General features: G+C 44.0%; 1 protein-coding gene across 1 annotated transcript in view; it reads right to left on the bottom strand.

The window, feature by feature from the left end:
* The window catches only part of KIF26B (kinesin family member 26B), a 455,674-nt gene that overhangs the window by 129,758 nt on the left and 309,543 nt on the right, over window positions 1–16,373 (bottom strand). The window contains exon 5 of the mRNA XM_058533562.1: window positions 10,871–11,054. Within this exon, the coding sequence (XP_058389545.1) occupies window positions 10,871–11,054 (184 nt within the window). The remainder of the gene's footprint in view (window positions 1–10,870; window positions 11,055–16,373) is intronic.

Raw genomic sequence — 16,373 nt, 5'->3', positions numbered from 1 at the left:
CTCAGGGCTGTATTAAAGATCAAGGGAGATGACAAAGGTGAAAGGGTGTGTGAGCTGTAAGGCCTGATACAGATGTGAAGGATCATCAGAGCAAAATGAAGACCCAGGTCATGATTTCCTCCATCCACGGATTCACCTAGTGTGATGGCTAATTTTGTGCCAATTTGGCTCGGCTGCGGTATCCAGACATTTGGTCAAATATCATTCTAGACGTTTCTGTGAAGGTGTTTTTTAGATGAGGTTAACATTTACATCAGTAGACTTTGAGTCAAGTAGATAACCCACCATAACATAGGGTTCTCATCCAATCAGTTGAAGCCTACATAGAAAAAGACTGACTTCCCTGGAAGAACAGGGAATTCTGCCAGTAGGCTGCCTTTAGACTTGAACTGCAACTCTCCCCTGGTTCTCCAGCCTACCACCTACCCTGTAGACTTTGAACTTGTCAAGCCCTCTGTCTCTCTCTCTCACTACACACACAAACACACACACCCTGTTGGTTCTGTTTCTCTGGAGAACTCTGACTAATACACCTCCTATTTGCTGAGTATCTATGTAGTGCTCTGGATGCAAACAGGGACAATAAAGACATGGCCCTCACGAAGCTCACAGTCAATAAAGAGATCCATTAAACATGGAATTACAGAGATCAGTCATCTAAAAGGTGACGAATGCCATGAAGAGAAACATAGGCTGCTATGAAGGCCTGTAATGGGGCACTTAACCAGGGCAAGCTTCCCCAAGGAAGTGGCATTTCCACGTGATGGGCAGGAACCAGCCTAGCGAAGGCTGAGCAGAGAAACACCAGGAACCTCCAGACAAGAGCGAGCTTTCTGGGTGAGGTGCCATCATGGCCACTGGGCTTCCTGCACCCACTCCCGCCCAAGCTTCACCGCTTGCACTTGGAACCAGGGCAGACGGCCTGATTTCAGGGCTGGGTAGCGGTGGTAGTCTGAATGCTGTTTCCTGAGTCCTAGAGCACATCTGCGGCCCCTGCAGGTGCTCCTTTCCCCACTTTTTATAGAATGAGGGATGGAGAGGGGGGAAGGCAGACCAGCAAACGCTGCTCTCTGTTCTCCCCTTTCCTGTGATGAACTTTCCACTGCTCCACGTGAAAACACGACCCAGGGAGTATTTTACTCATTGGGTTTTAAACATTTTGTCCACCACTGAAAACCCTCTGGTGCAATTGTGGTGAAATATTTTCTCAAAATATTTAAAAGAAAGAACAGATTAAGTTCACGACGAGAGGGTAAACTGACTCTGTCCCTCAGCTCATACATGGGCTAAGGCATTTCCAAAAGCCCCTTGTCCTCCTTCCCAAACTCAAGGGGGGAGGGGCATGTGGCCAAGCTGCTGAAGGAAATAACCCTTGGAAAAAAAGAGTCCCCTTTTTCTTGCAAAAACCCGAAAGATTCCATAGAGGTAACATCTTCTGGGCTTCCTGGTTTGATGCTCAGAGAGAAAGAGCCAATAGTGACTTGTTTAATGATGATGGTTGTAGGTGCCTTAGGAGTTTACAAACTGGTTCCGTGCTGCCTGATCCCATTTTCCCCTCACACTCCACGACACACACATGAGGCTCTTGCAGAGCCATGCCTGGCCCCCAGCGGCTCCTCCGTCGGAACCTGCTGAGCCAAACTCACTACAAGGTCTCAATCCTCTACCTTTTGCTCCAAACTGGCCTGAGCTGCTCCAGCCTAACAGTCGCACCTGTGGATTTGCAGATACAGACAGGGTCTTAAACGTAGAGCAGGTGGTGCTGGGGTGGGGGTGAGGGGATGCTGAGCATTTATTGCAGGGCCCTGGTAGTAAGTTGGGCCACCTGGGAGCATCTGGGATGGAGCAGGTAAGAGTGCTCCTTCCCAGAGCATGTCATTGTGAGCTCACCCTCCCAAAGACGAAAACCGAACTTACAAACCTAAGAAGCTAGCACTGGGAAACAGAGAAGATTTTACCATCACTGATTTCAGCAAGAAAAACCCTCTGATTAGCTACAGCTGTTACAGTGCTTCACTAATGAATCCACCAAATATTCATTGCTGGTGGTAAAGAGATCTCAACCGAGCTGCAAGTGGATAAAATTTCTGTCTGAATAGGTGACTGTAGCATGGAACACACAGCAGACCAAGGAAACACGAAAAGAAACTTGGAAGGAATTTTGTCCCTCGCACTAAATGCTGCTGTAATGGTTCTATTTCTGGTTGTTCCATCTAGAAAGTCAAATACTCAAATTCAATGCTGGAATTTAGAGGTCACTGTTGTGGACTGCATGATTGTGTGTCCCCCAAATTCATATGTTGAAATCCTAACCCACAAGGTGATGGTGTTAGGAGGTGGGGCCTTTGGGAGATGATTAGGTCATGAGGGTGGAGCCCTCTTGAATGAGATTAGTGCCCTTATAAGAAAAGACACGAGAGCTTGCCCACTCTCTCTGGTCTCTACCCCATGTGGTACAACAAGAAGATGACTGTCTGCAAACCAGGAAGAGAGCCCTCACCAGACACTAGATCTGCCAATACCTTGATCTTGAACTTCTCAGCCTTCAGAATTGTGAGAAATAAGTTTTTGTTGTTTCATCCACCCAGTCTATGGTATTTTTGTTACAACAGCCAAAACGGACTAAGACAGCATTACAGAACAGAGCTTCCACGGACTTGTAAAGCAATATGAGAGAACATGGAGAGTCTTATGTTGTGGCTCTGAATAGCCAGAGGATTTTTATTTCAGAAGCTATTTAACAAGCTAAAGCAAAATATGTCTTGTTTTTAAGAATGTACCAGAATGATTTTTCCCCCTCCATAATGATACATTTTAGTTCAATGAAGCATTAGATAGGAATTCAAATGTTTTGTTATGCAAGTCATTCAGCAGGCAACCACAGCTTCTCCTACTCTGAGGCACAAAGGAAAACCTTCTAATTAACTCAGCAGTTTGGACTCACCATTTTTATAAAACATTACTATCAATCCCATTTTAATGGGATAATTATAGCAAATCATGATTAACTTTCCTTTCAGCTATTAGCAAGAGAAAGACATAGAAAGATAAGATGCTAGAAGTGTTAGCTTAAAATATACCCACTCTTCCCATTCTCTTGATATCAGTAATTGTCTAATTGTGCTGAGCCTGACTAAAACGCGGTTTTTGGACAAAGAATGATCAAAAGCCCTACGCTGGCATTATAATCCGTCTTATCGCCCTTTGGTTAATTGAGAAAGTAGCATTTACTCCAGAGAGTAATTTTTGTCTCGTGTTTTCATTCCATAAGTCAGGATGCTAACTAGGGATTACAGACACTCCAGGAGGCCCCAAACCTATCCTCAAATTATGGTAGAGGTTTCTAGCCTTTAAAAAGCCTTCTTAGAAAAATCACCTTCCTCCTCATTCTACACTGGTGTGTGCATGTGTGCACATACACATACACACACACACATACCCTAAGACCTCCAATTAATACCTAAAATAATAAGAGCCAGTAAAATTGAGGCTGAAAGTCACAAAATGAGGGGAAAAGATTAAGAACCGCTCATTCAAATTCTGCCTTAAAGTCTTCATGACAGATCATCTTTTACATTCAAAAGGTTAAGCTTTTGCCTTCTCCCACACTAATGAGTTGACAAGTTACTTCCACTTGTTGGGCGTCAGTTTCCTCATATGCAAAATGGGAGGATTGGGCAAGATGATCTTCGAGAAATTTCCTCAGAGATGTCACCCACACTTGCTCTTTGCCGTGCACCAGCATGAGGTAGCATCTCCTCCCTGATGTCGCTTTCCCAGGGCAACTCGTGTGCTGAGGAGTAAGTGGGGCTGAGGACCACTAAGTCTTGTCCTTCAGATGTTCTTGGTGTTCCCAGCTCATTATCACAGCTCCATCATGCAAGATGGATCCTACACAGGGCAAAATGCCCAGTCAGGAGGTCACAAGTACTAAGTAGAATTATGTAAAAATATTCAACATTTTTTGAGTGTCCTTTATGGAAGTCAGCACTGAAAGGGTACAAAGATGAAAAGAATGATTCCTTTTCCCAAGAAGTTTACAACCTAGTGAGAGAAATCGAAAACGACATTTCACTAGAAATGTATGGAATTGAGCGCTAGCTTGCCCACATATATTTCCTGTGCAGTATGGTTACAGATAGTTCTGGAGGTCTTCATGGCCCTGAAACTTAAACCAGGTTTTCAGCAGACCCCAGTCCCTCACCTGGAGAAGGCATGGGAAGTTCAGAAAACTGGAAAATGTAGACTCTCCATGAAGAAAATGGATGTGAAGTTCTTTTCCTGTGCTCTGAAAGCTACAACAATGGATCTGAGATACACAACAGATAACTCCGGATTGTAGGACCAAACTATTCCTCCCTGCTTACCCAGAGTTCCTTCACCCCGTTTGCTCCCTGTGGATGCCACAGGCAAAGGAAGCTAGAACATGAGTATTTTATATGTAGTAAGGTGCCATCCTATCAGAAATCTGATGCAATTAAAATGAAATGTGCTGTTATCTTTCTAGTCCTCCATCTAATAACGAAGACAACAGAAAATTATATCCGCACAACTTGATCAGCAGTACTAAAGGCAGTCATACTAATAATAAAGGACGAAAATGGCTTAGCACTTTCTTTAGACGTTTTACCATGACCTCTGTCCGGTGACCCTTAACGGAGAACATCCTCCTAACATTTCCTTGCGTTTCCTGAGCCCTGGGTTTCTGGAAGGCGCAGCTGCATACTGCGCATGTGCGGCCCAGAGGCGGGAGGGCGGTGGGGGCTTCTGCGGCAACCTCTGCCTCCACAGGAAAAAAGAAACTGTGAAGATTAATGAGTCAGAACATTTCCTGCAACTCTCCTTTCTCTTGAGATACGTATTGGAGGAGGGGTCAAAATAAGAAAGAGAAGAAGGTGGAAAAAAAACCAAACTCTCACTACATGAGCTTGGCAGACTCAACCAAAACCAACAGAGCATGGAAAAGAACGACTGTAATTAGGGAGTGGAAGGTCACACGAGTTTATTTCCCAGAAGAGCTGACAATTTAATTTACAAAGCTATCAGCTGGCTATCCTGATGAATGTGTATGTATTATTTATGCAGACTTTTTCTCTTCTACCCCCACCCCCCTCCAGCACACCAAAATAGAGAACTCACAATTCACTGTGCCCATCTGTAGTGTTTAAGGATGGAGTAGGCACTGGTGAGTAAATAGTGCGATCCAGAATTTTCCATCACATTTGAATTCTTTATTTCGTATATACTTGAATGTTAAAGGCTGGCTCAGATCTCTCCTCTTCTCTCTAACAAAGCTTCAGGATGAGGAATGGTAGAAATGATAACTCGGAATTTGACAATTCGCATACTGTTTAAATAACCTGGACCTTGGTGGGCTGGAAGGCATGAAATTCTCCTCCATCCAACCTGGCATCACTTCCTGAACAAGAGAGAGCTATACCAGCCATTGCTACTTGTTGAATAAGTGTATGAGAGCTACATTAATACCTTTTTAAAAACCTTATTTTAATTGAATTCTTCTATCTTATTGTTTTCCTCTTCTTGTAATCAGAACGTCCACTGAACAGGACTCTTGGATTCTTCTTCCATACCGTGTTGCAAGGGTTTAGTAACTGAATGACTTCCACCCTAAAAATGTTTATAAGTCTGTGAAGGAAAAAGAGCCTCCACGAAAAAGCATACCTGGATCTTTTATTTTTTTTCTATGCTATCAGTTTATACACCAAGCAAGAGAAAGTTTAGAATTAAACTAAATCCAGACAATACAGGACCTGATGACATGGGCCAAGTAGTGTGTGAGAGTGTGTCTGTGTGTGAGAGAGAGAGAAAGAAAGGGAGGAAGAGAAGGAGAGAGAGATTATTTAGAGAATAGACATTGTATGAGGTCAAAATATGCTGCTACTGGGTTTGAAAAACAGTGCTGAATAAGACAGACAACTTAAAACGAGGACCGAGAAGAACAAAGAATAATGGTTCCAGCCTTTATTGCATGAGAAAAATAATCTGGCCAGACAAGCAAGTCTATTTCTAAATCGCAACTCTGAGGACTCCACCAACTCACCTGCCTTTGGCTGCACTGCCCACAGAGGAGAAATCTCAGTGAAGCACTTCAGAAATGCACAGATGGATGGGCACAGGTGGCGATGGGGATCCACCATAATGGATACCAAATCGCCTACCCAGACTAGGCTAAGTGGGGATCCCAAGGAGCGGGGAACAGCATTTATAGCACAGGAGCAGTGGCTGAGACGGAAGGCCAGGCAAACATGTTCACAAGAGCCTAGAGTGTGGAGATCAGGAGGTACCCGACCCTTCCGTTGCGGGGATGTGGCCCAGAGCAGCCAACCAAGCTCTTGGGTGCTGTCTCCTGCAGTGGGACCTACTGCAGGACCTGGAACACAGTACATCTATAGATATTCAGTGAGTAAGTCAAGTGGGACAAGCCCTTCTCAACCTGCCCCCAGCTTAATTTTCCATAATTCCTCATGTTTACTCCATCCAATTTTTTATGATCTTTCCAAATTCTATAGAGTCTGTTCTCTAGCTGCTAGCACTCCCCTACAAGAGATTTCTTATAGTCCTACACCATGATTGGGGAAAAAAAGGCTCGGTGCCGATCACGCCATCCTTTTGAGGCATTCCTGGAGATTATGAAGGAAAAAAAAGGTTCCTTTTCCCTTCTTGCTTCATGTATTTCCCTTCAGGTATTCTTGTGGGAAGAGGAGAATTAACCAATATACAGGTGGATTGTCATCATCACCAATATATTTGTCGCCATTACCATTCTCGACTTTAAAAGTGGTGCGGCTGCAGAGCCATATACTTAGTGAGTTAAACAGATATCGTGGTTTGCTCTAGAAGCTTGTAATGCAAAACAAAGAGCTCTGACATTAAGCTGTGACACACTAACAAATGAACCTTAAACATGGATATTAATTAATTGTGCAAACAAGTTTCATGAAGAGCGCTTACTGACTTAGAAGAAGGAACCATTTTCAAACAGCTTAGAAGTATCATTTACATAAAAGCCAAATTGATGAAATACAAATGGGGACTAAGCTGCTTTGATCCACTAATCACCTTTATCTATTCATTAAGGATGTCTCTACAAGACAATTTAGTATAGTTTCTTTATATAACTCGAAAGAGTTATTTTAAGTCTGTAATTCCAACTTTTCCTTAAATCAGATTGTCCTTCATATTGGTCCAAATTGGCAAGATTCCTAAGATGATTGGAATGATGCACCGATTATAAGTGCTGTAAGGACAGGCATTCTGCCTTGTCTGTCCACGATTGCAAGCCTAGGTGACACATAATCGGAGCTCAATAAATATTTGCCAGGCGCCATGAACTCCTCCCGGTGCTGAGGATCCCGACATGATGTGTGTGCTGTGCTTCCGCTCCAAGTGCACTGAAGTTACCTCGGATTCTTCCATCACCACAGCCTCCAGAAAAGCTTTTGCCTCAGAAAGTGCTCAGTGGCAGCAGTGACTCTGCGTGGAGGGTGGGGGGAGTTGCTGCTGGAATCAGCAGGAGTGGGATGGAGAGCATCTGACCTCCCTGTGTGTCTGCTCGTGCCTGTTACTGCCCTTTCTGTCCCAACCAGGACTCCAAAAAGGGAAGCGTGTCCTTCTCCACTGGATGAAGGCAACTGGTTCCCAATGTTATTTTCCTACTCCATGGCCACAATACACTCTCGTCTCCACCCCTGATTTTTAAAGATCATGTATATCTATCTAGTGGCAGCCCAGTGAGACAGTAGAAAATAAAATGGCTTAAAGGTCCTGACTCCTGGGCTCGACTCAGGAGGCACTGGAAAATCTCTTACCCTCTCAGGGCCTCAGTTTTCTTGTTCGCTAAATAAGAGGGCTGCTCTAAAGAAACCCCTAAAATCCCTTCCATACCTGTGAAAACCTCCCAGGTTTCCTGAGGGAGTCCTTGGGTGGCTGAGGCATGAGAGGTGGGGTTTGGGCTGGGCCTGCTCACCACTCCCCTCAGGTTTAAATAATTAAGTTGCTTTTGGCAGTTCCATCAAGCCCATCTACTTCAAATGTACCGATTTCTATACAGCGCCAATTATTTATGTTCTATATTAAACTCCACTGTATTTCTTTGAGATGTTAATACGTCAATTACACGACAGAGACAAATTGATGGGAATTTTTCCATCTGGGTAAGAAGAACTGCAGTTCCTGTTATGGCGAGATATCAGGAGGGTGGGAAAAGCATGAGTCTGGGAAAGGAGCCTCGGCTAAGGTCAGGCAGTTGGGCGTCCCCGTGGCAGAGGAAAGGCCTTTAGGTCTTAAGTGAAGCAGACGCTCCTCACGCGGGAGGAGGCAGGATGGGAGGTGTGCCTCACGACCTCTTGTTTCCATCACACACACGTTTTCAAGTTACAAGTATCTGATTACTACTTCCACAGAGCACATTCCCTCCCACTGTCACTTCCTCCCCACCAATGCAAACACCCCCCAGCCCCCCCCATGCTCAGCAGGACAGCTGCCATGTGGCCACTGGTCAGACGGAAGTCACACCTTCTGCCACCTTCTGTGATACCCCGTCTGATGACCCCATCCATGACACACGTCCGTGGACAAACACAGGGCTTCCTGCCATTCCTAGCTGGTTAATGTCACTCCTTTCTCTCCCATTCAAAAAGCATATTGGATTGCAAATGAATGAGAGGAATGATATCTTCCATTAAAAAAATTAGTTTATGATGTGCAAGCTTTAGTTTACTAATGATTATAATATTAATTGTAGTTATACCTGATCTTATACCTGGATATAGTATTTATAATTATACTTATCTCTGGCCACCGCATACAGTATGGCTTGAAATCAAGATTGGACCACTGCCCTCCAAACTATTTTGGTGCAAGTGCTGGGTCATCCCCCTGGCTGGTAAGTCTTTCTGCTGGTTCAGTCCCTGGACTTGGCGCCCTGATCCCCTCATCTCAGAATTTGAGGGAAGGGGATAGAGGTTAGATCTGGAGGAAGGAAGGGACAGAGGCCCTAGGCTTGGGGACCGGGCCCACCTGCAGCTGTATCTACATTGACCCTTTTAGGAACCACAGACAGCACCACTATTATGGATGCAGGAAGACAGTTTCTTATGTGGTTCATTTTGAGGTGTCTTAGACAGGACCATATAGGGTATATGAGAGCCCGGGTTGGCTAATAATCTGATGCCTCTTAAAATGATAGTATTTAAATATTTGTTCACATTTATAGAAGAGAAGTTGGATGTTGCTGTAAGAGGAGAAGGAGACTGCAGTGGGAGCTCAATTTCACTCTGTCCAGGGCAGTTCAGCTCTGGCACCAAAGTTCCAAACTCCTCTTGGCAAAACAAAAGCCTACGTACACTTAAAAATGGTTCAGATGGTAAATTTCATGTTATGTGTAATTTGTCACAATTAAAAAAAAAAAAAAAGGCCTGCAGTTAGGTGTACCCATCCTTCTTAGACGGCAGCGTATCAACCATCTATTATTGTGCCCCCGTGGGGGTGTCGCTGCCCTTCCTCAGAAGCTCCCACCCACATGAGTCCTGGTCTATATGGTTTTCTCCATCTCCTTCCACAGCCGGTGATGCTACAGCAGCACCTCGCCAGACTGAGCCCAGGCTACTGCCCTGCTGCCATGTTTCTCACTTGACCTCTGGGCCTGGGAAAGCTGTCAGCTGAAAACTACGTGCCCTGCCAATGCCATGGAAAATTCTAGGACTGCATGCTTTCCATTAGAGTAAGCATTGCTCTATTCAACATAATCTTAAATTTTAAACACCATTGGAAAGAGGAACATAGCAAGTTAATACCTTCCCAATGGGGTGGTGAAATTGGGGTGGGAGAGCATGAGAGGAGACAGGAGACAGGGAGAAAGGAGAAAAGCACAAAGGAAGAAGGGACAGAGTGCGCCACTGTGAACTCCAGAAGGACCACCGAGTTAGGCTGAGGCCACTGAAGACCATGAACCTGGGAATAAGCATGTTTGAGGGTCCAGGGGAAAGGGAATCTGTGAACTAAATAAGTAAAATCTCAGTCCACATAGTTTAGCAGCCACTCCCTTCAGCAAGACCTGCAGTTGCCCAAAATGGAGCCCAGGGCTGGAGTCACATTAGGTCAGCAAGGGACTGGCAAGGTTGTGTGCAGCATCCTACTTCCGATGAAAATAAAAAATAAAACAGCCACCTCTTTCTTTAGCTAAACGTTTTTATAAGTCCCAGCTTATCTACTAATTGAAGAACAAACCATAAGTTACTTCACCCAGACATTTATCTCAGAAGAGAGAGTTTAGAGATGACATTTAAAAACAAAGTCACCCCCAAAAGAGCTGAGCAACATCTCATAATAGCGTTCCTACATCTCTTTCTAAGTATTTGTAACAACTCAAAATTGCGTTTCTTGGCTAGAACAGCATGGCTGAAAATGCTCCCTAGAGATCCCACCAATGGTCTGGCTGAAAAGCAGAAGTTGTGATTTCTCTGAATGGGAGGAAAAGTAAGTGTCACAGGAAAATTACAAAGCATCTTCATGTCTTATTCTTGTACTGTGTCTTCTCTTGGTTGCCTGCCTCTGCCTTCTGTCTTTTGTGTCTTTTCTTTAAATGGTTACAGTTCTATCAAACAATACAAGGCTGTTTTTTTCCTGCCAAAATCAAATCAGATCTCCAATAATTGGAATGTCTTAATTTACTGATTTACTATATGTAACCAAGAAAAATTGTACGGTACTTCCAAATGAATTTCGTTTTGCCTCCATTTTTCCTGTCACCTTCTTGTTTTAGCACACGAACGGGAGCCCTCATTTTCTTCTTTCCCCTTGATACAGACCCCACACCCTGAGCCTATGGCGGAGACGGCAGGGGGCCTACCTTGCCCAGGCCTGGGGTGTCCTTCACCTTGTTGACGGCCCTCAGCAGACAGGGCGGGGCCGGGGGAGGGGACGTCTGTAGGATGCCGCTGAAGCTGGTGGCAAAGAGAGGTGGCTCGGCAACAGAAGAAGTAGAGGGTCGATGTTTCTTCTTTTTAGAAGACAGATTTAACTTCTGGGCAGCTCTGGAGGGAAAAATGCAGAAAAGGGACGATAAAGAAAAAAGTACGGTACCATCAGATATGCTACATACAGTTACTTCATTTTCTTTCTCTTAAAGACCCCCTAGTTCTTCTAGAAGCTTAATAGTGCTCTCCTCGTCCTCTGAGTGTTCGGTAGTAGGCCCTGACTAGGACAGAGGGAACTTAATGAGCTACCTGATTATTTATACAGCAGAAACAAGCTATAAAGTCGCATGGTTCTGCAATCCCAATTTACAAAGAATTGTTTGTTACCCACAAACACTCAGCTTAAGCATGAATAAAGCTGGTCATCTTTGGGGATAAACAGCCCCTATTAGGTTAATCATTCCATAACTTCTCTAGTATAAACTCAAGTGTGAGAGACTTTATGAGCTATTTAGAAACTCTAACACCTTGTAAAATCCAAACCAGTCTGAGGAAGAACCATGTGGTGACCGATCAAGGCATGCTTGGTACGTGGTCGTGGATGAAAAACACACGCCCCAGAGCAACGGGGAAATGGAAATCAGTCTGGTTTTAGAAACATAACACCGAATCAGAATACACTCCAGCCAGGGGCCAGGGTGCTGAGACGATGGGCTGCTCTTGTGGAAAACAGGCTTTTGTGCAGGGCAGTTTTTAAACACAAAATGTAATTCATGGGCAAGTGCAAGGAGGGCGGAGTTCAGAGCCAACAAAGGTGGCACAGAAGCTGCAAACAGGGAAAGGCAGGAGGGAGGTTGCTGGCATCAGTAATAACATTGGTTGTTCACATCAAATCTTCCATCATTTCAATGTTTTGTAAGACCTAAAACACGGTGATCTTATTAGGGAAGAGAGGGAAAACAAGATAAGGGGCGATATGAGGCAAAGACATTTCACAGACTATAATATACTCATTTCTGGATTAATTCTTGGTGTTTTCACACCATACTCTGGTTCTAAGAATTACAACTTCCTTACCAAATGTTATTAAACATCCGAGCTGCTGCTTAAAACAAATGGACAACCCTGACTTTATTCTATGGAGCAAAACCTTATAGTCCATCCGGTGTTCTTATCAATTACATGACAGGTCACAAGAGAGGCAGGTTAAAAAGACAAAATCAGCATTGTTTTGCACCCCTTCCCATCTTATTCTGGAATAGTTGGTTTTAATTTTGTATGGGTAATTATCATGCTTTTGACAAATCCTCTGAGCTACAAAATTGCCACTGCACAAATATAGCAAAGGGGATTACCATTTCAAAGCTTCATTTGTCTTAGCTGTAAAACTGAAAATCTATTTTACAAGAGTGAAATACAGAGGAATAGGATACAGGAGGAATAACAGATTTTGATGGACTGATACCCCAACAGTCCCAATACCATGTGCCAAACTTTGGGAACTCTACAGTCACTCAATTGTAGGATGACGAGAAATGAAGGGCGCTGGAAGGACATTTCCACAAGGCTTCTTTTTCCAATCAGCAAAAAGAAAAAACTAAGAACGATTTTTTTCATGATCTCATTGCCACTCTTCCTGATGCTTCCTTCTGAAATTAAAGGGGAAGGAAAAGTGTTCAATGACTCGTCTGGTGCTTCTCTTGGCAGTTTTTGTTACTCTTTGAGATTCTCTCCCTGAACAAATAGTGACTCATCCAGAGGTATGTGTCAGGATTGCATTCTTTTTTTTTTTTTTTTTGTGAGGAAGATTGGCCCTGGACTAACATCCATGCCCATCTTCCTCTACTTTATATGTGGGACACCTGCCACAGCATGGCTTGATAAGTGGTGCATAGGTCCGTGCCTGGGATCCAAACCCCTAAACCCCGGGCCGCCTGAAACAGAGTGTGTGAACTTAACCACTACGCCACGGGGCCGGCTCCAGCATTACATTCTTCTGACACCCACTCCTCTGCTCAGCGACCCCTCACTGCTTTCAAGCCAGGCTTCTATAGACATAGGAGAGTTAGAAAGAGGGCGAAGATGATGATCTGCTAGGAACTGAAAGGTGGTGTGTATCCATTACCATTAGGACTCTTTTGTATGGTGGCAAAAGGACTGGGGAGTTGCTGTGGTTCCCATTCCTCCACCAAGTGGGGATCCCAGTCCAAATGGGGAGACAGAGAGGAGAAGGGAGTCACACCAAAAGGCAACTTAGAAGAGGTAGTGGTCTGCTGGCTTTTTCCTTTTTCTTATCTCTACCACCCATGCCACATACTCCCCACACACAGACGCTGCAGAAGAGGAAAGCGAGGGTCCTTGAAATTGAAGCATATGAAGGACATTCCCTAGGACCTCACTCCTCCCTGGCTCCCTCTCTCCCACTCTGTACTGGATCATTCCCAATGGCATACAAACATTCTGCTATTTCTCCCATCTTAAAAAATAAAACACAAATCCTTCTCTTGATTCTTCTTCCCCAGCCAGCTACTGTTCTGTTTCCTTGTTCATCTTGGCAGCAAAACTCATGCAAAGTGTTGTCTATACTTGCTTTCTCCAATTCCTCTCCTTCCATTCTCAGAAGCTCATTCCAATCAGGTGACCGTCCCACTATTCCTCTGAAACTGCTCTTGTCAAGGCTACCAATGACCTCCACGGTTGCTCAGTGTCGTGGTTCTCAGCCCCATCTTCCCTGACCTAGGAGAGCACCGAGTATATCCTTCCTCCTTGATATACTTTCTTCTTTAGGATTCCAGGACATTCCTGGTTCTTCCTTTCCAGTTTCCTTTGCTGGTTTCTTCTCTTCTCCCCAACCTCTCAGTAGTGCGGTGCCTCAGGGCTCAGTCCTTGGTCCTCTCCACTTCTACACTCAATCTACTGCTGTTTTCTCCCAGGATCACAATTTAAATAACATCCTTATGCCTATCACTCCTAAATTTTTATTTCCAACTTAGACCTGTCTCTGGAACTCTGTCTTTATTTATCCAACTACCTCTTCAAACAATTCCACTTGTATATGTAACAGATATCGCAAACTTGCATCTCTGAAACTGAATTTCGGATCTCTTCCTGAAAAGCTGTATGCCCTTGGCCTTTTCTATTTCAGAAGACGGCAACTCCATCCTTGCGATGGCCCAGACATCTTTGACGCCTCTTTTTCTCACACCACACATCCAATCCATCAGGAAATCTTGTTGGCTCTAACTTCAAAATAGATCTCTGATCCAACCACCTCTCACCACCTTTACTGCTACTGCCTTGGTCTGAGCCACTAACTTCTCTTGCCTGGATTACTGCAATAGTCTCCTAACTTGTCTCCCTTCTTCTGTTACCTCCCCCACATCCCAGTCTATCCTCCACACAGGAGCCAGAGTGACTGTTTTAAAACATAACTGCTCAAGACCCTCCATTTTGCTTCTCTTCTCACAGTAAAAGCCAAAGTACTCACGCTGGCCAATAAGGCCTTACATATATCCTCCCTCATGTCTCTCAGACCCCCTTTCTTACTACTTTTTTCTTTGATCACTCTGCTCCAGCCATACTAGCCTCCAAATACACTGGTACACTTCCACCTCAGGGCCTTAGCACAGGCTCTTGCCTCAGCCTGGAATGCTCTGCCCCACATAGAGATAGGCATACGGCTTGCTCCCTTACCTCCTTACATCTTTGCTCGATTGTTACCTTATCAATGAACCTACCCTGCCCACCATGGCAGACTGTATTTTCCAAAGATGGCTGCACCAATATGTATCCCATCCTACATGCTCTTCTTATGACACGACATTGACACATCTCCATTGAGAGGTGGGGTCCATTTTCCTTCTCCTTGAACCCAAGTGGAACTTTGAAATTGCCTTGACCAACAGAATATGGTGGGAACGATGCTGTATGGCCTTCCGGGGTTAGGTCATAAAAGGTAATGTGGCTTCTACCTGGCTCTCTCACCCTTGAAACTCAGCCCCCATGTTGTGAGAAGCCCAGGTCACACAGAAAAGGCCATGTGGAGAAGAACTGAGGACTCCAGTTGACAGCCAGGGTCAACTACCAGACATGTGAGTCAGTGAGCTTTTAGATGATTCCAGGGGCCATCCTTCAACTCTTCTGGCTGAGCCCAAGGCATTGTGGAGCAAAGATAAGCCATCCCCATTACGTCTTGTCCGAATTTCTAAACTCCAGAAACCACGAGAGATAATAAATGATCATTGTTGCTTTAAGCCACTAAGTTTTGGGGGCAATTGGTTACACAGCTGTGGTAAATGATACACTACCCACTCCCAATCTCTGGATTTCCCTTCTCCCGCTTGCCTTATCCACCCTTCCTCGCCACCATGGCACTTATTATCTTATAACACAGTAGATCATTTATTTAGTCATTATGTTCCTTGTTTATTATCTGTTTCCTCTCTCGAATGTCAGTTCCAATAGAGCAGAGAGCTCACACATATTTCTTGAATGAATGAATGAATAAAGACTGAAGGAACTGGAGATATTTAGCCTGGAGAATATAAACCTGGAGAGAAGGGAAAGAAGAGTCTTCTAAAAAACTGTCTTTAAAAAAAAATGAATCAGTGATATGTGGCCGGAAGTATTTTTCAAGCAAGAATGCCAGATAATTTCATAGGCCATCTTTTTGAATTTCAGAAGACCTTGTGAGGAAGATAATGGTATTTCCACTTACCAGACAAAGAAATAAGGCTTAAAGAGGTAAATCCAGAATCCTTTTAATATCTGACCTGAATGTGAACATCCGGCCTCTTCAGATACTAGATAGATAATAGGCAAGTGACTTAAATTCTGATAATGTTTATAATGTATATAAAGGGCCTCACACAGCGTCTGGCATATAGTTCGCATCCAATAATACTATCATCATTATCATTGTTACAAATATTATTATCACGCCTCAGTTTCTGCTTAGTAAGAAACAGCAAAAATAGTACTACTTTTACAGATTTTTTATGAAAATTAAGTAAGAGTGCATATAAGGGGTTAATACACAGGAAGTACTTGATAGATGGTCCTTCGAAGGAATATAATAGTAAGTAGTGGAGCCAAGACTGAATCTTGGTCTGTGTGCCCCATGTTGCACCATATCATCTCTAAACAGGTAGCAAAACAAGTCAGTGGGATGTAAAGGCATCTTTGGGTTTATGAGTGTAAGGGATATCTTTCTAAAAATTGGATAAACCATTATTGATGAGTCTGCTCCATGAAACAGTGAGCCTTTGTTCCTAAAGTGTCCAAGTAGTGACTAGAAAATCACTGACAGGGAACACGAAGGAGAAGAATGTATGCATTTGAAAAATCAGATGACTTCCAAAATCTCTTCCAATGCTGAGATTCTGAAAGCACCCTGGAATCTCTATTCCATTTAGGGAAGCCTCTGTTGGCTTCAAT

Source organism: Diceros bicornis, chromosome 38 (genome assembly GCF_020826845.1).
Source record: "Diceros bicornis minor isolate mBicDic1 chromosome 38, mDicBic1.mat.cur, whole genome shotgun sequence".
In the NCBI taxonomy this organism is placed as follows: Eukaryota; Metazoa; Chordata; class Mammalia; order Perissodactyla; family Rhinocerotidae; genus Diceros; species Diceros bicornis.
Note: the sequence above shows the minus strand (reverse complement) of the source record. Positions and strands in the feature narration are given on the sequence as shown.